The 24,898-nt window shown below is 61.1% G+C and overlaps 1 protein-coding gene across 5 annotated transcripts; it reads right to left on the bottom strand.

Annotated features, from left to right (window-relative positions):
• Positions 1 to 508: 508 nt before the first annotated feature.
• On the bottom strand, positions 509 to 22,932 carry HIF3A (hypoxia inducible factor 3 subunit alpha). 5 transcript variants are annotated; one of them, XM_050928443.1, is made up of 15 exons: positions 21,152 to 21,297; positions 13,386 to 13,579; positions 12,811 to 12,947; positions 12,410 to 12,494; positions 11,873 to 11,979; positions 10,988 to 11,199; positions 10,084 to 10,190; positions 8,944 to 9,091; positions 8,192 to 8,352; positions 6,988 to 7,220; positions 6,332 to 6,409; positions 5,674 to 6,056; positions 5,221 to 5,332; positions 4,842 to 4,938; positions 509 to 4,302 (listed from the first exon to the last, which is right to left on the bottom strand). In XM_050928443.1, exons 1-15 carry the CDS (start codon positions 21,295 to 21,297, stop codon positions 4,151 to 4,153), a joined length of 2,352 nt encoding a protein of 783 aa, XP_050784400.1. In that variant the 3' UTR covers positions 509 to 4,150. The 5 variants fall into 5 exon arrangements, with proteins under 5 accessions (XP_050784400.1, XP_050784401.1, XP_050784404.1 ...); XM_050928444.1 differs by lacking the exon at positions 21,152 to 21,297 and adding an exon at positions 22,861 to 22,932 and having other exon boundaries at positions 510 to 4,302; XM_050928447.1 differs by lacking the exon at positions 21,152 to 21,297 and adding an exon at positions 20,139 to 20,268 and having other exon boundaries at positions 510 to 4,302.
• Between the last annotated feature and the right edge of the window lie 1,966 nt (positions 22,933 to 24,898).

Genomic DNA, 24,898 nt, shown 5'->3' with positions numbered 1-24,898 from the left:
TTGTCCAGACTAGGGCTTCTGTCAGACTGTTGGTGAGTTAGAGCGGGGAGGGCTGGGAGCCAGGACTCCAAGGTTCTCTCCCCAGCACTGGGAGGGAAGTGGGGTCCATTGGTTAGAGCAGCGGGGCTGGGAGCAAGGACTCCTGGGTTCTATCCCCAGCTCTGAGACTGAGGTTGAGTGATTAGAGCAGTGGATGCTAGGAGCCAGGTCTCCTGGGTTCTCTCCCCAGCTGTGGGAGGGGAGTGATGTCTCGTGGTTAGAGCCATCGCAATGAGGCACCTCCAGGTGCCAAGTTCTCCCCAGATTGATTTTGTAAGAAAGCCAGCCGAGAACAGAGGTGTCTGGCAGCCTCAGCCTGTAGGCTCCTAGAGCTCCCCTTTCCTAGTGGGCTTGGCCCAGGGGGGTTCTCCTGACCCCCAGATCAGATCCCCCCCACCCCCGGCTTGGTCCTGCAGCCAATGACCAGGCGAGCCGAGGTTTGTTACCAGAGGTGTTTATGTCTCACAACAGTGATAGGTCCAGAGGGCGCCGGAGGACAGTCCGGCCCCAAAAGAAACCAGCCGCACACGGGAACAGGAGACAATAGAAAAAAATACACCCCCCCTCAAAGCCTGGCGCCAACCCCCCCCCCCGGGGGCTGCCCCCCTCACCTCCTTTGCCAGAAATCCCTCCTCTGGGTGACCCGATCCTGATCTTCCAGCACCTCACTGGAGTCATTCCTGATTAACATCCATAGACTTCAGTGAGGTCGCTCCTGATTCCCAAGGGGTCAGCAAGATCCGAATCGGACATTGCCCCAGCTCCAGGCTGTTAAACCCTGGGCTTCCTGGCTCAGAGGGGGGAGACAAAGTTTGGGGTGGGGCTGCAAGGAGCCAAGATACACAAGGCCAAGAGCTCTGCCCCCGCCGAAGAAATTGCTCAGCTCTAATGCACAACAATGCAGGGGGGTTCCAAGTTCTACTGGGGTATCCCCCTGCTCCACCATCTCCCCCAGATTCCCCCCCCCCATTACAGGAGGGAAAGAGGGGACCCAAGTCATAGTACTTCTAATCCCCCCTAATTAAAAACGGGGTGCTCCTGAAAGAGGGTTGCCCCGGTGTGGACTAGCTGCCATGGGGTAGGGTAAAGACCCCAGGGATATTGGAGGGCTAACTTGGATCCCCATTGCCATGTACCAGGCAGGTTGCTAATGGGGAAGTAATCAAAGAGGTAGGTGGGAAGGCGGCATCAGACACCCCCAACGGTGGGGCTGGCTGGGGGAGTCACCAGGCTTTGAGGGGGGGTGGGGTGTGTGCGCGTAACAACCCGACAAGAAGGAAAACGCTAACCCTACAATAATAACAAAGGACAAGAAGTAAAAATGAGCACCACAGTCTTGGAAAATGAAATCAACGAAATAAAACCAAAAATGCCGGTGCTGGAAGGGCGGGGCAGGGCCGCGGCCGGAGAAAGGGGCACATGGCCCTGCTCACCCCCCAGCCCTTGGCACGTCCTCCTCCAGGCTCGGAGAAGGCCGTCGGTCTGTGCGCGTGGCCATGTGCGGCTCTGAACAGCTGCCTGGGTGGGCGGAGCCCGTCTACAGATTGTGCGTGTGGGTGGGTGGGTGTGTTGCGTTCGCAACGCGATTAACAGTCGGTATTGAAACATGGCGCCTCACGCAGGGCTTGGCTCAGCCCTCTCTTTCCCCTCCCTCACCCCACTTCCCGCTAGGGTTGCCAACCATCTGGGATTGTCCTGGGGTCTCCAGGAATTCAAGATGAATCTTTAAAGATTATGTCAAGTGATCAAAGCTCCAGGAACACGTCCAATCAAAATTGGCAACCCTACTTCCCGGCAACTGGCATCGGGAAAGATAACTCTGGGGGGCGGGGTAGGCCTCGCAGGGAAATACGGTAGGAAGGGGGAGGTAGAGGAGGCATGTCCATCATTGCTTAAACGGAACATCTGTGGGAAAAGGAAAAACAAAACCCACTGCCATTAAGGAAAACAAAATGGGGCTTGAATTGCGCCTTGTGCAACCATCAACCCCAGTGCCCTGCGAGCCCAGCTGGGAGCGTAGGCTCTGCACTAGCGCAAGTGGTGGCACAAGGACCCAGGGTGGAAGCATCGTCCCCTGTCCCACCGCTGCCACCATTCCTGTAAATCCAATTTAATACCAAACAAGAGATTTTCCACTGAAGCAAGTCCTCACATCTGGGTTTGGTAAAGGAAAAAAAAAAAAACACCAATAAAACCCCCCACAACTTTCGTTCTCCCCAACTTTTGTTCAAAGAATTCAAATCATGGTGGAACTTTCCCGCTAAGTGGCTTTGAAAAGGGGATCAGTGAAAATGGACTTTAAATATAAGTCTAGTTCAATTTTCCCCCCCCCCCCCGGCGACCCAAGGGCTGGAGAAGTGGAACTGATTAGGCAGGGAAACAGAGGTTTATGTCACACAATAATTACTCCACCTTAACTACACTGGTGTAATGAATGCAGTACAACACCCCCTAGGGCTTATCCTGTATACCAAGGAGAATATGCTTCACGGGTTTAACTTAATCCAAGTATAATTGCATCCACATTCGAGATTGGACCAGTAGAACGCTACCAGTAAAAACCCAACCTGACACATTCATAAGGCCAGGCGGGGCTGCTGCGATCAGCTGGGCCCGCGGTTTCCAACCTGTGACAGACTCTTAAAAACATTTCAAATGGAGATGCAGACTCCTCTGAGAATCAGGCTGCAGACCCCCTAGGGGCATGCGGCCCACGGGTTGAAAACCACTGTTCTAGTCTGATCGATTCAGCCCTGTTTGAACCAGAGCAGAGCTTTTAGGAAAACATCCCATTGTGACTAAAAAAATTGTTCAAAGCGGGCAGGGGAGTCAGCATGAGCAGAATTGGATCCGAGCCTGGACTCGGACGCTAGAAGGCGGCTGGAGAGTCCCTTGCTCCCAGATCAACCAGAAACAAAGCTTAAAAATAACCCTTTTGAAAATAGAATTCTCTGCCCCCCCTTATGAAATAACACCCCCCCTTTGCCAGAACATCCTGGAAAGCCAAAGGAACACACCTGGTGCAGGATGGATCACCCTCATTCCAGGACCGCCCCCGGAAAATGGGGTCCCCTCTTAGGCAGAGCGAGGGGGCTGTGGCTACAGACTGTGGGAGCCGCCAGCTGGAAAATGACCATTCAGGGCCATGAGGCTCAGATGGGGAAACTGGTTTGGAAACACAATCCCGAGTGGCCACCGTTTTGGCCACTAAAAAAAATGGAGAGATTTGGGGTCCTAGGGCCAAATTCTGCCAGGGGGAAAAACAGCTGCCAGTTGGCGATTGATGGGGTGTCGTCCCTTGGGCCCCCCATTGTGCTCCTCCCCCCACGGGGGGCAAGAGGAGACGGCGTTGCTGAGGTAAATGTGGCAAGAGGCACCAGGAGGATTCTAGGTAAGGACTGGGGAAGGGGAGTATGAGCAACCCCAACCCCCCAGGGTGGTCCCAGATAGGGCAGGGAAAGATGTGGGGGTCTGGTGAGGTGAGCGGAACATAGGGAGAGCAAATCTCGACTCCCCTCGACCGCACTGAAGGAAGGGACCCCACCCTGCACCCTTCCCAGAGCAGGAAGGATGAGGGGGACTGTCCGTACCCCATCACCAGCCCCGTCAACATCCCTCTATTGGGGTCTGCCCCAATTGGGGCCAAGATCCAGCCAGCATGACAGCCTGGCTCCCTCATCCAGACATGGCTCCAGAGCACGGGGGGGGGGGGGGACTGCCCCCTCCCCCATTTGGTTGGCTTCTATTGCAATCCCAGTGTCACCCCTAGGGGACAGATTTCCCCCAGCACCATTAAGGGGCAGCCAGCATTAAAGGGAGATTTGCCTCTCCTCACACCCCAGGGCAGGGCTGGTGAGCTCCCCTCCCTGACACACCCCAATATTTCAGGGGGAGGGAGGCCTAAGGAACAGAATGCCCGGTTGGGGGGGCAGGGGCAGGGCTGAGGTAGGTAGCATTCTCTGGGCCCCGTAGGGGAAGGCGAGCAGGTGAGTGTTGCTGGTGGGGGGATGGCAGGGAGAGGCAGGTGCCTCACCCTGGAACGGACTGGGGTCGGGTTTGGTTCCATTTGTCCCATCTGCGGAGTGGGAGGGTCGGGCGAGAGCCCGACCCATCAGGTGGCCTGGTCCAGCTCCCCCAGGAGCTCTTCGCCCGGCTGGAAGTGCCCGCCGCTCTGCTCCAAGGCCTCATCCTCACCGTCGTACAGGGCCAGCTGGGAGAGCGCTGGACCATCCACCACGAAGGGCAGCATGTCACTCAGCAGGGCTGGAGGGCGCGGGGTGCAGGGTGTGAAAGATAATGGGATGGGGGGTGGTTAGGAGAGGACAGGGGAAAAAAAAGGAGGGAGGAATTAATCTCATGTGGCAGGGAGTTCCGCTGGTTAACAAGGCAGGCTAAACAAGGCGTGCCAGCCAAGGGGTGCAAGGAGAGAGCCAGTAAGTGTGCTGCTGCCCTCTGCTGGATGCAGCCAGAATTGCTCGCCTGTGAATGCCCTCTACTGTTACGGTTGATTCTCCCATAGCCCCAGAGGCAGGGGGCCAGGCCAGTTCCCGCTGGGAGCAGTGTCTGCTGCGACCTTACCTAGGGCAGCAGGTCCCTCCCCTCCCACATCGGGGCAGGAGTGGCTCCCCGGTGGGGGCTCAGGAAGGAAACCCATCCTGGGGCAGAATCTGCAGCGAGGTGCCTCCTGGGGGGACAAGATGGGCTGTGGGTGGTCGGATCTGCTGCCCTACCCCCCAAGGATGCCCCAGCTTCCCCCATCGTGACTCAGACTGAGCCCCGCCCCTACGCCGTGCAGCACTCACCCATTGGTTCCTCTAGGGCCAGCAGCTTCCGACCTAGCACCATGCCGCCCCGGGGAACCCCGGCGTCCAGCCCCTCCTCCACACTCAGCAGGAAACCCTGGGGGCGGGGGGGGGGGGAGGGAAGGAAGAGTAGTGCAGCTGAGAAGACAGGGGATCACCCAGCCCCATCTCCCCAATTCCCATAGGCTACCCCCCCACCCAGACTAACCCCACTCTACCTCCACCCTTCCCATTCCCCCAGCTGGCCCCCTTCCCAAGCCCCCCAACCTGACCCCTTCCCCCATCCTTTCCCTGATACCCCTGGCCTGCCCCCCACCCCTTCTGCCCCATGTCCCTGAATCTCTCAGGCCAGTCATCGCTGCCAGGGTGCCAGACGTACCAGGTTGAGGGAGGGCAACAGGAAGCCATCGGGTTCGGAGCCGTGGGCACGCTTCAGGGGGGCTGCCTCCAGGAAGTCGGCTCCTTCCTCCTCCAGGTTCAGCTCCAAGGCCCTGGGGGGTGGGGGCGAGCAGGGCAAGTAAGGAGCTGGCTGGCACTGAGCTGGCCAGACGGGCCCTCCCTGCCCATCTCACTCCTGGCACAGGAACAAGGAGGACCCAGGGCAGGGCAGCTACAAGGCAGACAAACCTCACAGGGACCAAACGGAAGCAAAGCATTTACCTGTGGGACTGCCTGCTGTAGGAATTTACTAGTTAAAATTTGGATGGGGGGGGGGGAGTGCCAGGCCACATGGGCACATGGGTCTGATCTGGGGTGGCAGAGATGGGGGGATACTAGGTTCATGGCCCCTGTGGTTCCTGGTCACCCTGTCCCCTTTGCCCCACCCTCTCACCTCTTCCTAGCCCCCAGGTGTGAGGCAGGGTGATCCCTGCGGCTGTCTCCTGGGGGTGCTGTTGGTGGTGACCCAGGCCCTTCCAGCTCCATGGGCTCCTCCTCTGGGGGCTGGAGGGACCGGGGCTGGCTCAGGCTGGTCTCGCTGCCCCAGCGGGGAAGGCCGGGCAGGTCGGGTTCGCGGGCAGACACCCCATGGAAGCTGCTGGAGCGAGGACGCGGTGGGGGCGAGGCAGATGGCAGCGGGGGGCCTGTTCCCCTGGCCACGGCAGGATCACCCCGCTTCTCGGCCAGCCAGGGGGGCTGGTCGGTGCTACTGAGCTGGAAATCATCGTCCATCGAGATGTACGGAGCCAGCATCTCCAGGTCGAGCGCTTCGTAATCCTGCAGGGGGAGTGTGGTATTAGCAGCAGCAGGGACTCCTTGCCCAGCACCAAGATGCAGCCACCTCTGGGGCAAGGCACAGGGACTGCTTATATAAGGACTGGGGTGGGATTACGCGTGGATCCAGGAGTCAGTAACTGGGTTTGACTCTCAGAGGCGACTTCCTGGCTGTGTCCAGTTGGGGAGCTGTCTGCCTGTGGGGTGCGGGAGCAGGGACTGGGAGCCCCAGGGAAACAAAGACCTCGGCAATAGGGGGCGTGCCCACCCCCAAGTACCTGCAGCACCGTCTCCACAGCCTCCTGGGTGGAGGCGAAGAGCTTCTGCACGTTCTCCATGTCAAAGAGCAGCTCGGCCTGGGGGGAGAATGGGAACACGGCTGGAGGGCTGGGAGCACAGGACAGCTGGCAGCCCCCTCTTCACAGCACCTGGCCCCCGACAATGCAACCTCGGTCCCCATCCTGCACTCCCCCAGCCCCTCCCCCCATCAACACAGCCCCCACCCCCATCCCGGCCTCTGCCCCCTTTCCTGCAGCCCTCTCAGCCCCTCCCCCATGCCCACTGCACCCCAGCGATGCAGCCCCACCCCCACTTCCCCCCACTCTACTCGACAGACCCCCTGCAGCCCCCATAGACACAGTTCCCTGCCCCCCATCCCTCCTCCCCACTTCCCCTCCTAGTCCCCCACTGACACAGTCCCCCTACTGTCCCCTTTGCCCCTCGCTGTTCCCGTCACCCCCTATTCCTGAAAACCCCACTCCCATCACCCCTGCTGCCCCCTAGAAGCACAGCCACTGCCCCTCATTCCCCCCCACAAGCCTCAGACACATCCTCTGTTCCTGGGATGTGATGCAGCCCCTCCCCCCATTCGTGAGCCCCCCCCTTCCCCCCACACTAGCCCAGCCCCCTTGTTGCCCTGCAGCAGGCTCCTTACCGGGGCGGTGCTCTTGGCAGAGTCCTGGGGTGGCCCGCCGGCCTTCGGGGGGCGAGGGGAGGACCGTGCCCGCGGGGCCCCCTCCCTGTTGGCGCGGGCTCCAGGTGGGTCGAAGATGGGTCCCAGCAGCCGCTGCAGGTCGGGGCTGCAGAACCGGCGCGGGTCACGCTGCAGCTCCACCTCGCTCACGTGGGCCGGGCGCAGGAAGGCCAAGAGCCGGGGGCCGTGCCGCTCTGGGGGGAGCGGAGGGTCACTGGGGTGACCGGCACCCTGTTCTCTGAGCGGTGCCCCTCCCGGCCCCCGGCCCGGCCTCCCCCAAACACCTCACACCGTGCCCCACCTCTGTCACCCCAACCTCACCGCCATAGACCCCACGCCCCACCTCTGTCACCGCCACAGACACCCTGCCCCACATCTGCCGGCCCTCACAACCACCCGGCATGCAGAGACCCCTAAAATCACCCTGCACCATGCCCCACCTCTGTCACTCTGCCCTCACCGCCACAGACACCCTGCCCCGCAGCCCCTGGCCTCCTCCACCCTGCCCCAGCACCCAGAGACCCCTAAACACCCCGTACCATGCCCCACCTCTGTCACCCTGCCCACACCGCCACAGACACCCTGCCCCAGCACCCAGAGACCCCTAAACAACCCGTACCGTGCCCCGCCCTCACTGCCCCTGCCACCCTGCCCCGCACCCCACCTCTGCTGGCCCTCATGCCCTCAGCCCCCTCCACCCTGCCCCAGCACCCAGAGACCCTCAAACACCCTACACCAATGCTCCACAGCAGGCTCCTTACCAGACCCCCACCTCGCACCCCACCGTCCCTTGACACCCTGCCCCATACCCCACTGCTGCCCCTCTGCCCACCTCTGCCACCTTGCCCTCACTATCCCTCAACGCCCTGCCTCATGCCCCACCTCTGCCACCCACCACCACTTCCAATGTCCCGCTCCCCACTCTCCCAGCACCTCGCCCTGCACCCTCTCTCTTCTGCCAGAAACGCCACTGACACCTCATCCCATACCCGACCAATCCCCCCACCCCATACCCCACCCCCACTACTCCACATGGCTCACTCCCCCGGCATCCCAGAGACCCAGCACACCCACCCCATACCCCACTCCCCTCAGGAACTAACTGGAGCCACACTGCTCCCCTTCCCAGTGACCACGACTGGCTCCCGTTCCCCATGCTCCGTACCGAAGCTGAGGTTGAGGATGGTCTCCCCGGTGTCTGGCTCCAGTTCCTCAGGGCTCCCGTTGGCCTGGTGGGCAGGGTTAGGCTCCGGTGGCAGGCGCCGCCCCTCACCCTGGCGTTCGGTCTGCTCCAGCGACAGAACCATGCCCGTCTCCTCCACCTGGCTGCAAAGGAAACGGGGTCAGGGGCAAAAGTGAGGAGGGGAAGACAAAGGTGTCAGGGTCCAGCAGCTCACACCAGTTCCAGTGCTGCAGGACACAGTCGGAGGTGTTCTGCTGTGTGTCATAGCCCCTATACTGTCAGCAGCTGATGGGGATTCTCCTTCAGTTCTGCTGGTGTAAGGCAATCTGGGTTCTGTCTGGGGGAAGCCGAGTGGCCACAAAGCACCAGCCACAAGATGGCCAGGAAGCCCCTGGTAACCGCAGGTTTGTTACAGCTCAGCTCCCGCCAGCACAACCAGGGAATACGGACCGAGCGGGGCTCAGTGTCACCCCTATCCCAACCAAGCCGAGCACCCCCCCACTCCGAGCTGGTTCCTGCACCCCTCTCCCCACTGAGTTGAGCCCATCTGGTCCCTGGGGTCAGCCCCTCACCCTGGGCCAAGCCAGCGGGGGCCACACAGAGCAAAAGTGGCCTGATGCTGGGTGGGCCATAACCCTGCTCTCCTCAGAGCTGCTGCACGTCTCTGGGGGGACCCTGGGACACAACCCCACCCAACAGATGCTCCCCCCCCCCGACATCCCAGCCCCTCCCACCTGAGGACGAAGTGGACGCAGACAACGCTCTCGGGCTGAGAGTTCTTGCTGTTGGAGATAACGGTGGCCTGTGTTTGGGCCCACAGGTAGCCCCCGCTCTTGGCCAGGAAACGGTACTGGCCCGTCACCGCCTGCCCTTTGCTCAGCACTGCGGGGAGGAGCGGAGGGGTCAGAGCCACCCGCAGGGAGACACTGGACAGAGAGAGAGAGACGGAGAGAAAGACAGGACAGGAGCGAGACGGGAGGGGAGGGGACGGGACAGAGAGAAATGGGATGAGACAGGATGGGTCAAGAGAGACGAGACAAGACAGGACAGGACGAGACAAGATGGGACGGGAGTAGGGTGACCAGATGTTAAGGGGAAAATATTTTACGCTCACCCGTCCAGGAGTTCGGCGGAGAGCCCTTCAGTCACAGATGGTCTTCCGCAGTATTTCGGTGGCGGGTAATAAACCTGGCCGCCAAAGACAGAAGCACCCGATGCTGAAATACCGCCGAAGACCGTCCGCGACTGAAGGATTCTCTGCCGAACTGCCGCCGAAGACCAGGAAACAAAATATTGGGACAAATGGCATCGTGACCGTACTCTGGTCGGGACGCGGGACAAACTACTCAGTCGGGACAGTCCCAATTTTATCGGGACATCTGGTCACTCTAGATGGGAGACACAGGAGAGAGAGGACAAGACAGGAGAGAGGGACAGTACGGGCGGGAGAGAGAGATGGGACAGGACAAACAGAGAGAGAGAGAGAGAAAGGAAGGACAGACGGACTGAGAGAGACGGCATGGTCAAATGGTTGGCGAGAGATGGGGAGCTGTAGGGAAGGAGGCTCTTGCACTGACTGGGTGGGGGAAACCAGGCTGGATGGGCCGTGGTCTGACTGAGGGGGCTGTGCCCCAAGCTAGAGGGCCACTAGTTGGATCTGGCACACCTTCTCCCATATAATGCACTGGCTAGGAGGTGTGCTTTCACCTCCTGCTGGATGCAATGGGAACTGCTCGGCCATGTGTCATAGCCCCAGTACTGCTCGCAGCTAATGGGGATTCTCCTTTAGCTGCAGCAGGGGAGGGGGATCCGGGGCTCTCTCTTCCATTGCAGGGGCACCGAAGTGGGGGAGGGGGAGGCTGGGAGTTACTTACAGGTGTGGATGCTCTTGCTGACGGCGTCGGAGTCCAGGGCGTGGATGTACTCGTAGATGGAGCAGCCCAGCAGCTCATCGGGCGTGTACCCCGCCACCTCCGCGATCCTGCCCGGGAGACCAGGGAGGGGGTGGGAGTGCAGTCAGTGAGACACTCCTCCCCTACTCCCGTATCAACCCCCTCCCGCCACCATGGCTGGATCCCACGTAGCGCTGAGTAATCCCCCACCCACAACATCAGGCCAGGGGTTCCCCCAGCACAGGGGTGGTGCCCCAGTATCCTGGAACAGCTGTCACCCCCAAAGCCATTGCAGCATCAGCGTGCTGGGGGAGGAGGGGACTTGGAGTAGGGGGCTGCGAGGGGCAGAAAGGAGGGTGCCCTGTGGGGGGGGAGGATGGACAGAGAGGAGCAGAGGGGACCCTTGGGAGGGCCAAAGAGCAGCATGGGGTGAAGAGAGGGGACCCCAGGGAAAAAAACCCTCCCCCAGGAGAGCAAGGTGGGGGAGGGGGAAGCAGCAGGGGTGGGTCAGAGGCTCCCAGGGGTGGAGTTGTGCCCTTGTGGGGGTGAGTCGGGGAAGTGGTGGGGGTGGGGTAGGAGTCCCTTGTGAGGTCAAGGTGGAGAAAGGGGAGGGTCCCTGGGGGCAGGGCTGAGCCCTCATAGAGGTGGGGCAGGGGAAGCAGTGGGGATGGGGAGGAGAAAAAGGTTCTGCATGGGGGCGGGGGAGGGGAAATCACGGGGGGAGGGAGGGGCCCCTCATGAGGACGGGGCCCCCTGTGGGGCAAGGATGAGGGCAGGGTCTCTCATGGGGTGCAAGGATGGGATGGGACAGCAGGAGAGCTGGGTCCCTCGTGGGGTAGGGGAGGGAAGTGTGAGGGCGGGGCCCCCAGTGGCCACGCCCCCTCACCTCTCGTCACAGTAGGTGAATTTCATGTCCATGCTGTGCTGGCTGAGGAAGGTGCTGCTGTCCAGGGGGGTCTCAATGTTGGCGGGGTGGGGGATGGCCTCGCAGATCAGCACCAGGCAGCGCAGCGGGGGCTCCGCATACCCCCCCTCTGCCTCCTCCGGGCCCTCCCGTGCCGGCGTGTAGGACCGCATGTGGCCGGCACAATGCAGCACCTGGGGGGGAGAGGGGGGCCAGTCAGAGCCCTCCTGCTCCAGACTCCACCCCCAACTCTCACAAGGCTCCGCCTTGGGACACCACGTTGATGGGGTCTAGAATCCCGTCTCCATGGGAACCTGCCCACCATTGATCCAAAACCACCATCCCCCAGCAAGTCCTCTGCTGCTGCTCTAGAACCCTGTTATGGTAGCAACCCCCCATTTCTCTTCTAGAACATTTCCATGGTGACCCACCTGCAGCTGTTCCAGAACCTTGTTTCCATGGTGGCCCATCCCCTACTGTTCCAGAAGCCTGTATCCATGCCAACCTCCTCAGCCCCCATTCTTGTCTCACCCTAGCGCGGCTCTAGAACCCCATTTCTACAGCGACCTACCTACAACTGTTCTGGAACCCTGTTTCCATAGTGACCAACCACTGTCCCAGAACCACATATCCATGCCGACCGCCCACCCCTGTTCTAGAACCCCATTTCCGTAACACCTGGGTACTGCCTCAGAACCCCGTTTTCACAGCCACTCCCAATACTGTTTCCATAGCAACCCTTCCACTACTGTTCTAGAGCAGAATTTCATGGCGCTCTGGACTGATCCAGAACCCAGTTCCATCTCTCCCCTCCCCCAGCTGTTCTAGACCCCTCCCGGTTCCAGACATCTCCCCTACCCCACTCACCTTCCAGGTGGCCGACTTGAGGTTGACGGTGCGCCCCCTGCTGGTCAGGGTGCTCTTCATGCGCAAGGAGAAGCTGCGCTCCGTCATCACCTCCTTTTTAGAGAAGCCTGCGGCGGGGAGAGGGCAGGGCAGCATCAGGAGGTGGTGGGAGGGGAGACTGGTGCCCGAGTGGGGGGGAAGCGATTGCGGGGCAGGGAGGAGCAGTGGAGGCTGTGGGACTGAGGGAGAGGGTAGTCACAAGAGTGGGGTGAGTGTGGGGGCGGTTACAGGGGCTGTGTGTGACAGTGGGGGTGAGAGGTCAGGTCTTGCTGAGTGGGGCTCCAAGATGGGGGAGCTGATTGGACAGGGGGCCTATGGGATAATGGGGGGAGGTCACTGACATGGGGGCACTCACCTTGCACAGGAGGTTGGGGGGGGCACTCACCCTGCGGGGGGATCCTGAAGGGAGGCGGAAGGAGCACTCACCCTGCGGGGGGATCCTGAAGGGAGGCAGAGGGGTCTGGGGGAGCACTCACCCTGTGGGGGGGGGGCACTCACCCTGCCGGGGGCTCAGCACGTCCTGCAGCTCCTCCTGGTCACAGGGGTGGATGAAATCGAAGATGCTGTGTCCAATCAGCTCCAGCTTAGCGGAGGGGGAGGGGGGAGAGGAAGCGTGGGGGGAAAAAAATCACCGCCAGTGTTGCGGGGGGGAGTCACACTATGCCAGACCTGCCCCCCCACACACACACCTCCCTCGCAGCCCCCTGGTCCCTGCCTACCGGAGCAGGGCGACCAGCTGATGGATTAAAATCCCCCCCCCTTAAAACACTCCCCGGCACTCTTTCCCATTCCCCCTCACACACACAGCGGGGGCCGAAGAGGGGATCCCAGAGTGGGGCTGAGGATGGAGCCCCCAGCCCTGCTCCCTGCCAGCGGGGGCGGAGGGCACACACACTCACCTGGGTCAGCCCCAGGTGCTTGCTGACATTCTCCGACAGGTAAGCCATGTCGCCCTCCTCCGTCAGCACCATGACGAAACCATCCAGGGCCTTCAGGTAACAGGCGTCCACCTGCTCCGGCTGCCCACGCCACTCCTCTGCCGGCCACAAGCACAGGGTCAGGGCGGGGCCCCTACCCCGGGGCAGAGCTCTAACGAAGGGAGGGGCAGGTTCCAGTCTGCCCCACAACCCTCCCCCAGTGATAACAGGCCCTTGCTGCCCTCCATCAGGAGCCCACCCAGCCTGGTATCTCTCTCACTTCCCCCACACCAGCTCAGACCCATGGGCCCCTCCAGCCCGTGCCCAGCAATGGCCAATCCCAGTTGCCTCCGCGTCAGCCGAGTCTCCTCCACGATGCCTGGAGGGGACAGGATCCCCTTCCTGACCCCAACCCCACCGGCGCCCTGAAGCCTGCGATCCCATGGAGCCCACCCGGCTGCTGGGAGCAGGCAGAGCTGCCGCCGCCCCTCACCCGTCCGAGCGCCAGCAGGGAGCCGGGAATGTCCTGGCACCCAAAGGTGGGGAGGGGGCCTCACCCGAGGTGATGAGTTTGTGCATCCGCAGGTAGCTGATGGTGAGGCGCATGATGGAGGCCTTGTCCAGGTGGGCGCTGACCCCCCGGGCGAAGGGCAGGGTGTGGGCCAGCTGGTAGAACACCTCCGTCTCCTTGCTCCGGCGGCATCGCGCCGCGTCCCGCGACTTCTCTTTGCGCAGCTCCGTCGTAGACTGGCTGCCAAGGAGGGGGGGGACACGGCACCAGGTCAGGGCACCTGCTCCAGGGGGATGCACATCCTCCCCCCCCCCCGGCCACCAGGGCAGTACACACACACACACCAGGCCCCAGAGCAAAGCTTGACACCTTGGTTCTATCCCCAGCGCTGGGAGGGGATGGGGTCTAGTGGTTAGAGCAGAGGGCTGGGAGCCAGGATTCCTGGATTCTATTTCCAGCTGTACTGCTGACTGGTTTGATTTTGGGAGGGGCTGGAAGGCTCCATGCTCTGACCCCACTAGCCCCCCCATCCACACATGCCAGACATGGCTCCCCTCACCCCTGACTGTACTCAACCAAACAGGGTCACCCCAAGCCCTGTTCACCCAGCTTCTCCCAGGACCCCTCAGAATATCCCTGTGGGACAAGGGGGACAGGGCAGGGGGCCAGGGCAGCCCCCTGCACAGGCACACTCCCCCGCAACCAGAAAGCCCCCAACACTTACCACCCCTCAGCAGCTGCAGGATTGCTCAGAGCCGGGTCCCGACAGACATTAATATTAGGGGTGGGGAACGGGGGAAGGGGCAAAGGGAGATGTGGGGGAACCTCGAGGGGAGGGGGGCAGTGTGTGATGAGGGGAGGGGAGTCTAAGCCAACTATGCATAGGAAAGAGACTAGGACCATTCCCCCCTCACAATATCCCAGCGCCCCCCATATCCCAGTGCCCACCTCTGTACCCCCAATATCCCAGTGCTCCCTGCCCACTTCCCACCTTTGTACCCCCAATATCCCACAGCCCCGTCCACTCCTCACCCCTGCACTCCAATATCCCACCACCCCCTTCCTACTCCCCATCCCAGCACCCCCCAATATCCCAGTGCCCCCTGCCCACTCCCCATCCCTGTACCCCCCAATATCCCACAGCCCTGTCCACTCCTCACTCCTGTGCCTCCAATAACCCAGTGCCCCTTCCCACTCCCCACCCCAGCACCCCTCAATATCCCAGTGCCTGCTCCCCACCCCATATTCCCAAATATCATGGTACCTGCTGCCCACCCCAATATCCCAATACCAGCCCCCCCCCACTCCCCAGCTCCTACCCAAATCATCCCCCGTCTCTGCGCCCCCAGCATCAGCCTGGCACCCCCTCAAGCCTGGCTCACCCTCCTCTGGCCGGACCCTCCCACAATCCACCAGGCCCAGCTGCCAAGCTCCCCCCTACTCTCCGGCCGTGAGAGAACAGCCTGTTCTGCCTCTGTCCTTGGCCCTTTGCCCACTTCCCACCCCACCCTGGGAGCCGGGCGCCTGGGGAAAACGTGGGGCTTTGCCAGAGGGATCCGCGTCTTAGCCGCCAGCGACGTACCGCGGGAGTGGGGCTTGGGACCAGCTGTGGGCAGAGGTCGGAACTTGGCACAGTAGTGGGGGGGAGAGAGCTTGCCCCCAGCTGGGGATGCTCCAGTGGGGAAAAGTCAGAGCCATGGAAGGGGGCTAGAATCTGGGGGTCAGCGTGGGGCAGGACAGCACCTACACACCAAGCCCTGCCATTGCAGGGAGCCGCTCACTCATACCCCAAGATGCAGAGTTCTCTGTCCAACAGGTACTGCGGGGGGGGATGCCAAGGAAGCCCTGGGAAGGCTGTTGCACGAGAGGGGGCGGGGAGGGAGGCGCGGCTGCGAGCTTCCTCACAGCGGTGCCCTGATGTCTGTCCCAGAGCAAGCGTGTGCGAGGGCGGGAGAAATCAAGATGTGTGGCTGCGGGCTTCCTCACAGCAGTGCCCGGACACCTGCCCCAGATGAAGCTTGTGTGGGGGAGGTGTCCGGGCACATTCCCTCCTCCACCCATGTTATGTTCTGACAGCTCACCGAGCATGTGACAGCAGGTGGCCCAGCCCCATGGAACAGACAGCTCAGAGGCCAGGACACCCTCCCCCAAAATGCGTGTGCCCCTCAATTTCACACCCTGAATGCTGGAGCTGTGAGCTTCCCCAGAGCAGTGCTCTGCCCGGCACCCAGTGTGGGACCCGGAGCCGTGAGCTTCCCCAGAGCAGCGAGTTAACCTACTTCTCCATCATCTGCCCATGAAATACAGCACCTCTGCCCCACACCTCCCCACATGGGTCCTTCACTCCCAATAAGAGGGCACCTGCTCCCCAGAGGGTACCCCAGATCTCAAAATCATGCCTCCCTTCCCCATCACAGCACAGACCCCCTCAAATCACCCCTCCTCCCTTCCCCCTCATGGCAGAGACCCCCATATCACACCTCCCCCCCCACAGCACAGACTCCATAAATCACAGCTCCTCTCCCCCCACAGCAGAGCCCCCCTCCCCTCTAGTCCACTCCCCCCCGCCCTCCTGCATGCCGTGTCCGCACGTGCACTTGGCAGCCTGTCCAGGACACCGTGTTCTGCACACCGGGCTGGGTGCCAGGTCTGGCTGCCTGGAGCTGCGGGAAGGGCGGGGGGGGGGGGGGGGGAAGCTGTCAGCCTCCAGCCCAGCCACTCTGCTAACCAATCCTCCCTCCACACCCAGCAGGTCCCTTCCAAACAGCCCCACCCTCCAGGGCAAAATCCTCCCCTCCCCTTACAGTCTACAGCCACCCGCTGGGGTGGGACTGGCCCCTACAGCCTATTCCCTAGCCTGCCTCCACTCCAAACAATAGACCCCTGGGCAGGGGTCCCCTCACCCAGCCTGCTTGGTCTCTTAGAAATGCCTGGGAGGGGGGATTCCCAGGACCCCCTTTCACCTACCTGCCCCATCTACCCCTGAGCGGACAAAAAGCCTGAGCCCCCAGCCCCTCTGGGCTGGGAACGTTCTGTCCCTGCTGCCCTACCCAAGGGGACGCAGTGCAGGGGGGAAGGGAGGGGGCCCTGTATCTGAGCTTCCCAAGGGCTAAGGGGTGTTAAGCCCCACTGCCCTCGCTCATCCAGCAAGGGGCTGGCACCACCCCCTTCCCAGCCCTCAATTCCCCTCCGCACCTGCCCAGCCCCCTCCCATCCACCAAAAAGGGTTGGGGGCAGTAGGGAAGGATGGAGAGGACTGCCCCGGCCCCCACCAGCAAGAGTGGAAGGAGGGAGGTGGTGCCCTAGGAAACCCCCACCCGCCCTGGCAAAGGGCACATCAACTCCAGCCACAGCAAGGGACAGACCCTTTTCCCCTGCTCCAAATGAGAATGGAGAATCCCCATCAGCTGGGAGCAGTATGGGACCTATGACACACAGCTGTGCAGTGGTACACACACACGCACCGCATTTTAAGGACTGGTTGGTACAAGGATCCCTCACCCAACTCTGAAATGCAGCCACCTCTGGGCTGGGGCTCGGCAGCTGGAACTTCACAACAACGTGCTTAGGAGAGGAAGAGACGTGCTGGGGCACTGAGGCCAGCACTGACTGTGAGGGGAAAGTGCCCCCTACTGAACCCCGGCCCAACTCCCTGCAGCACAGCACCCCCTAGCACTGCACGGGGACAGGCACTGGCTGCACTGGGAGAGCACCCCTACTGAATGACCAATCCCCCATCAAAGAGCCGACACCCAGCCCCGTGCATGGGTGCCGACCCAACAGCATAAGCCTGGATGGCCACAGGCCACGTTGCTGCATCCTGGCGCTGCCGGCAGCGGGAGGGACAGCCAGCCGACGCTGGCAGGCAACACAATCTTTCCTCGGCACGATTCCACAGCCCAGCCAACGGAGCCAAGAACACTGCGTGGGAATGAATGAACCGAGCCAGCACAGAACTGGGTCAGAACTAGCCCCAGCTCAAAACAAGATCCGAGGCAAACCAGAATCAGAGCCGAAGCAGACACAGATCCAGATCAAAACTAGATCCAAGCCAAACTAGAATCAGAACTGAGCAGCCTCCAGAACCAGAACCAGAGTCAGTGCTTTCTGGATCCCAAACCCAGCTCACGGCCCCCTGGATATATTTTCCTTTCCCTTCCCCATCGCTGGACCTCTAGCTGTTGTTTTCATTTAAAAGCAACTGAACTCGGAATTTGCTACTCAGCCATTCGCTGCTCAGGGCACCCAGTGTGTCCGGGTTGCCCCACCTCTGTCTCAGATAAGGCGGGAGTAAGGTCTAGTGGTTACAGCAGGGAGGGGGCTGGCAGTCAGGACTCCTAGGTTCTTTCCGCTCTGTGACCTTGGGCAAGTCCCGCCCATGGCACAGCTCCCCCCATAGTCGGAGGGGTGCCCTTTACCCACCCTCCGGTAGGGAAATGTGGCTGGGCAGAGCTGAGCTAATCCTGGGAAGTGTGGGGGATTGCCTGAGTGACGGGGAGTCATACTCTGGGGGGGGAGGTTAACCCCTTCCCTGGAGGGAGAGGGGTCCGGCCATCCACAGAGAGCACCGATGTGTGTGTGTGGGGGGGAGCGGAGGAGTGCTAGCCCCCGCTTGCCCCCTCACACCACTGCCCTTGGCAGGCAGCCCAGAGGCCCCTCTCCCGCCTACGTGAGCCGGGCGAGGGGAGGGGGAGGCAGCGGCCAGGCCAGTCCTTTTCCTGTTTGCTGCTCCCAGGGCCCGGCTAATTTTGGCCCGGAACAGGGTGCTGCCATAGGGCATCAGGGCTGTGCCCGAGCCCGCCATTGCCCTCCCCCATCAGCTCTCCCCGAACCACGGCCCCGCTCCAAGGCAGCGACAGGGGGATTTGGGGGCAGGGACCAGACAGGGCGAGGGAGTTTGCCCGAGGGGAGGGGTCAAACCCCTTTGCTGAGCTGGAGGGAACCCACGCACCTCCTCCCCGCTGGGTTATGGGGCACACATTGAGCAGGTGATGGGGACCTGCTGTGGGACACAGAGGACAGGGTATGGAGAGGGGCTGGGCTCTGACATGGGACAGAAGTGTGTGGGGTGGGGAGAGACAAACTGGCAGGAGAGTAACCCAGGGTAACCAAGGACAGAACTGAGGGGGAGCAGGAGCCATGTAACCTCCCAGAGACCCCCCCCCTCACCCCAAGTGACTTCCCTTGCACCTCTGCTGGGCTCCAGGGACAGAACTGGGCAGGTGGCAAAGGGTGCAGGATTCTGGGCTGCTGACCCAGCCTCCCCCTCCCCCCCGCAAGTGACCTGTCCACCCTCCTCCACTGCTTCTACCTGCCAACCTCACTGACCCCCACCAAACTCCCTGCCCCCAGGCCTAACTGGGAGCTGGGCCCAGCCGGGCACCATGCTGGAAGTTCATGGAAACGTCACCCACCCTCCAGCTGTGTGAAAGGAGAGGGGGTCAAGAGAGGACCCGGCTGCCCCACAGTCATAGACGTGTCCTACCAGACTCGGGGATTCATGCAGAAAAGGGACCCAGAACAACCATGGGCACGTCTTAGTGCCCGTTACACCAAGGTCTCCAGCTCTCTGGGCTCAGGACTGCAGGGACGGCCTTGGCAATAAATACAGGGTTAGGAGGCTGGACTCCTGGGCTCTATCCCCAGATGAGAGTAGGGTCTAGTGGTTAGAGTAGGAGGAGGCTGAGAGTCAGGACTCCCGGGTTCTATCCTCAGATCAGGGAAAAGAGTGGGGTCTCATGGCTGGAACAGGAGGGCCGGGCGTCAGGACTCTGGGGTTCTATCCCTCACTGGGTGATCTCGGGTGCGTTCCCTCCCACTTCTGGTTCCCCAGCTGTAAGATAGGAGCAATGACACTGAATAAGGAAAAGCACCTTCCATCAGAGGGTCACAAAGAGCTCGAAGAACACACACACACACACACACCCCCACCCACCCAGGGGCTGAGCAGCAATACTTCCACCCCCAATCCCGTCCCCTGCTGGTCACTCCCGCAGACAGCCCTGCGCACCCACAGTAACACGATCCCGTTAACCTTTCCGCTAGGAAGCCGGAGGTTCTGCAGAAGTGGGAACAGCGGCACAGACGGGGGATGGGAACTGGCCCAAAGTCCCAGAGTCGAGAATAGAACCCATATTCCCCCTGCTCTAACCGCTAGACCCCACTCCCCTCCCAGAGCTGGGGAGAGAACCCAGGTGTCCTGACACCCAGTTCCCCCTGCTCTAAACACTAGACCTCACTCACCCACCTACCCTGCCAAGCAGAGATAAGACCCAGAAGAATAAGGTGCCTCTCGAGTGACATGCCATCTGGATGGCTTCCCAGGCTGGAGCTGGGCACAGCCATAGGTGGGGGGGGAGCAGGACCTCACGCATGGTGCCCACAGCACCCCAGATGTGTGCCAAGGGGCGGCAGGAGATCACCCCTCTGAACTTGCTTCTTGATCATCCTTGCTACACAGCTCCCCACTTCCCGCCGGATCATGCCCTGCCCCCTCCCAGCCACCCCCTGACCGAGCTGGGCTCAGAGAATGCCACCTGCTTCGGTCCAGCCAGGGCAGCAGCACAAGCCCAGCTCAGCTGGCAGAAATTTACCTGCTGACGCCAGGCTGGGACCCAGCTAAACAGCGAAGCTGGGGGGCTCCAGAGGGCCATGAGTGGGGTAGGAGGGACAGGAGAGAGCGCGTGAGCGAGACAGAGAGGACAGAGGAGAAAAGGCAGAGGATGGGTGGAAAAAGGAAGGCAGGAGGGAGGAGAAGGAAGGAAGATGCTGGTGAGATACGTGAGGGGTGCTGACTCACCCCACAGGTGCCGCTTCCGTGTGGCTGCCATGCCAGCATCCCACCGAGTCGCCCCGCCGGCCCCGAATGCCAGCGCCTGCCGCCAACCACCGCCACCAGCCCCGGATCAGCGCCGCCCCGATCAGCAGGACTTGGCTGCTCCGTATGGCACCAGAGGGCGCAGCTCCTCCCCCCCCCACGTCACGGCTTGGCACCGGGCTGGAACATGTGATGTACACACACACACGTGGCGCGCTCCCCCTGCACCCCACCCCCCCATGAAGCACCCGTGGGCAGCCGGACAGCCGTGCTACGCTGGGGAGGAACCCAGGAGGGAAAGAGTCAGCTGCCTGGGCTGGACCAGGCTTGGTGCCAGGCGAGGGCACCCTTGAGGGGAGGAGGGAGCTGTGCCCCAAGGGATACACGCCCAGTTCTGGGAGTGCCACAGCGACCCAGGAGAGCACTGCGGGCAAGGGGCATCCCTTGGACCAACCACATGGCAGGGTAGGGGGAGAAGAGGGCACCAAGGAAATATCTGCCAGCCGCGACGGGGCGCGGCGCAGAGATGGACAGGGGAGCATCCTGGTGGCAGACAAGTGTGCCAGCTGCAGGAGCAGGGGGTGGGATACCCAAGTGCAGCTTGGGCACAGCGTGTCACCTCGACCTTCAATCCCAGGGCTGGGAAATCCCTTTCACGGGCCCACAGGCTGCAGGGACCCATGAGGGGCTGGGGAGGCTGAGATCCCCACCCTGGCCAAGAGGGGGCAGCAGGGAGGAGATTGGCACACGGGGCTTCTGGATTTCTGCTGCAGCCACAGTCATTCCCCGCACCAGGCAGGGCAGGGGTTTCTTGTGTGCCCCAAACACTGGAAAGGGTTACAGAGACACCAGCAGGATTTCAGAAGGGGACAGATCCCCAGCTGGCGTTGACTGGCCCTGCTCCATTGGCATCAAGGCCCCTTTACCCCAAAGGGCCAGGAAAAACTGTGACGGTGGCCTCTGATCCCAAAGAAACAACAATCTGACACACCCACCTGGCGCTCAGCCCGCTCCCAGCACAGCCCAGCACCTCCGGCCCGACAGCCGCTCTCGGATAACTTTGTTCCTTAAATGTCGGGGTGGCTGGAAGGCAAACTTCGGAGCTGGCCGCCCACCACTCGAGCCCCAGACCTGCTCTCATCTCCGTAAGCAGTGGAGACAGTCCCAGGACACAATCCCCGCCCCAGAGATCCAGGGAGAGCTCCGATCCTCACACCAATCTCACACCCTCCGGCCCCGTTCCTATAACAGCGAGGAAACTGGACACCCAGCCCCCGAGACCCAACCCACTCGCCCCACCCCCAGCGGTTCTGATCCAAGTGCTCATACAGGACGGTGATGAGCGGGGGGTAAGAATCCCAGGCAGAGTAAAGCTCCCAGAGCCATCTCCTGGTTGGGATCAACCTCAGGGAGGTAAGCCACACCTTTGCTGGAGGGAGTGTCCATTCAAGGCCAAACTGCTCACCTAACCCCTTCCAGTACCAGCCCTCCTCCCCCAGCTCTAGGGAAAGTTCTGATCTGGGCCCAAACTCCCCTGTCTCTGAAGGAATCGGACACCAAGAGCAGCTCAGGTAGATTTTGGCCCCCGCCCACGGGGCACTGCCTGGAAACCAGCAGGGTTTAAAAGTCTAGCAAAACTCAGCCCCAGGTTCAGCACAAGCGTGTCTAGATGCAGCCCCCGCCTGGCACAACCCTGGCACCAGAGAGGTCCCTGCTGTGATCAGACACCTGTCCACAAGGCTCTCGGGGAGGGCGGGGTGGGCTGCATTTCTCTTACCCACCCCTCCGCACACAGCACCCCAAATCCTGATTACTCCAGTGGGGGCAGCTCAGGGAGAGGCTCAGGGCAAGATTGCAAACAAGGAGAGTGTGTATGGGGGGGGGGGGGAATCTGCTTACACTCACTCCCTCCTCATGCCTTGGCTACAGAAGCAGAGCTTGGCCCTGGAGATGAGATGGGGGGGGTCTTCCAGCCCATTCTCTCCCCCCCCGCCCCATATTAGCCGATTAGCCGTGGCACAGCTGTAGCTTCTGCTCAGCTGGGTGCATCCCTGCTCCCCCCCCCCCCCCGAAACTATAACCCCCCTAAACCCCTCCCCGCCACATACACTCCCCTGGGGGAAATTCACCCGCTGACGTCACAAGGAGCCAAACTTTGGCATTATCAAGTCATCGCCCCTCCCCCACTCGCAATCAACCTCGTCTGCAAAGACTCGCCCCCCCTCAACCGCTCCCCCCGAAAGCAGCCAGAGAACTCAATGCAAGCCGGGAGAGGGGGCGCTTGTGACTACTGCCCCACTCCAAACAGAACTGGGGGGCGGGGGGGGACACTGCAAAGCGGGGTGTCATTTCAGACAAATTCCTGCGGGGGGGGCAGCCTTAAGAACCTTACAGGTGATTATCTTATCTCTGCATAGCCGGGGGGGGGAGCATAGAGACCTATGAAAAATCCAGGGGGGGGAAGGACTGCCCGCCCCGTGCCCCATAGTAAATACGCCCCTGCTTGGGATCTTGCTGACTCTGCAGTTCCCAAGACCCCCCCCGGGGGGGGCAGGGGCTGTATCGAGCCAGCCCAGCCCGGCTGCAGCCCGTGCATCTCCCCCCCACACCACTAGGCCCCGGGCCCCCAGATCGCCCCGCCTCGGGCGCCTCACGGGCTAACCCCGGCGTGTCTGGGCAGGGGGTACCCCCCGCCCCCCGGTACCTTGCACACTGGAGGCTGCTGCTCTCCATGGCTCGGCTCCGCAGCGCTTCCCTTTACACTGCTCGGTCCTCCCCCACCAACTCCAGCGAAACCCACTCCCCTGCAAGCTACTCCCCCTCCGCCGCCCCTCCCCCAGCCGTGCCATTGGCTCCCCCCCCAGCCCGGGGCCCCCTCCCCGCCGTGCAGCCCTTGCACACTCGCAGGGCCTTTGTGCTGCTGCGCGAGGGGATTGGGCGGTGGGGGTGTCACTCCGGGGTAACCTGCTGCTGGCAGATGGCTGCCCACGGGAGCCCCTCCGCGGCCGCCGCCGGGAGCTGCGGGCCACGAACGGGCCCCGGGTCAATCCGGAGTGACCCCCGGCTGCAATGGGGGCAGGGCCAGATTCTGCTCTCAGCTCTCCTGGCGTCAATCCGGAGTCACTCCCCGACTGCAATGGGAGCAGGGCTGAGATTATGATCTCAGCCCCTTCCCCCCCCCCCCCGTGTCAATCCAGAGTCACCCCTGATTGCAGTGGAATCAGGTTGGACTCTGATCTCAGCCCCCCTCCCTGCCAAGTCAATCCAGAGTCACCCCCAAGTACAATGAAGGCAGGGCCAGATTCTGATCTCAGTTCCCCTGGGAAACTGGGAAAACTCAATCCAGAGTTACCCCCGACTGCAATGGTGTTTAACAGGGCTAAATTCTGATCTCAGCTTGCCCTGGGGTCAATTCGGAATTACCCCCTGATTGTAACAGGGTCAGGCCAGACTCTGATCTCAGCTCTCCCAGAGTAAATCTGGAGTCCTCCCCTGGCTGCAGTTAGGGTTTGTCTACACTTAAAAGTTAATTCGGATTAAGGTAGGGTGTGAATTTAAAGGGGAACAGCTATTCCTGAATAACTCCATATGTAAATACTCTTATTCCAAATTACGGAGTGCCCTGTTCTGGTTTAGCTGAATCCACTTCCAAAATCATTTATGCTAAACCAGAACAAGGCAGGAACAAGAGTGTACACACAGAGTGGATCTGGATTAGCTCCCTGGGAAGACAACCCTTCGTTATTATAATTAATCATGTTTATTCTAGCAGTGTCATGGGACCAGCCAAAATCAGGGCTCCAAACACAGTCAGGACCAGATTCTGATCCATGACATTGAGTTAAATCTGGAGTGACTTCAGCGAAGAGGAGGGAGTCATGGCCCAATTTGGATCTCAGTTACACCATCTGGCCTCACTGCAGTAGGTTTAGGGCTTAATCCTGATCTATTTCCTGGTGGCAATCCAGACTGGCTCCATAGACTGCAGTGCAATTAAGAATGAGTTCTGACCCGATTGGGAAATGCAATGTGATCCCATTAACATCGGTGGAGCTGGAGCCTGATCCTGCTCGCAGTGACCCAGGCATAAATCTGGAGCGACTCTAGTGGGGGTCACTCTGGATTTACACCAGTGTAAATTGAGACCAGATTGACCCAGGAAGTTCCTGGCTACAGTCGAATCCTTTCTGAGTTGGAGGATTTAGGTCAAGCAAAATCCCCCTTTAAAATGTGATCTGCACAGCCAAGGCTAATCACATCCCTGGAAGTATGTGTGGGCACATGGCCCCTGACAGTGTTGTCCTACCCACAAGACAGAGGGGTGTCAGGGCTGCATGTCCCACGCTAGCACACATGGACCCGAAAACCACAGCACCACAACAAGCGTGTGTCATCCCCAACATAGTTGAATCATGCAACACAAAGGAGACTGACACATGTTGTAACCACGTTCCCATGACATGTGCACATGGCATGGCCCTGCAGTGGGGACAGGGATGGAGCCGGGGTCTAACCCTGTTCCCCTCTTGTCATTGCATGTGGACATCAGAGCCACACTCCCCTCCCAGAGCAGGGGATAGAACCCAGGACTCCTGGCTCCCAGCCCTCTTCCTTCTGGGAATAACCCCCACATGGGTCAGTCACAGCCACGGAGGCTACAAGGCTCATGATGAGGAAGAGATGGAGCCTGTATCTCCCAAGTCAGCTGCAGCACAGGATGCTGAGCTGGGCGGGTGCTAAGT

Source organism: Gopherus flavomarginatus, chromosome 18, assembly GCF_025201925.1.
Source record: "Gopherus flavomarginatus isolate rGopFla2 chromosome 18, rGopFla2.mat.asm, whole genome shotgun sequence".
Lineage (NCBI taxonomy): Eukaryota > Metazoa > Chordata > Testudines > Testudinidae > Gopherus > Gopherus flavomarginatus.
Note: the sequence above shows the minus strand (reverse complement) of the source record. Positions and strands in the feature narration are given on the sequence as shown.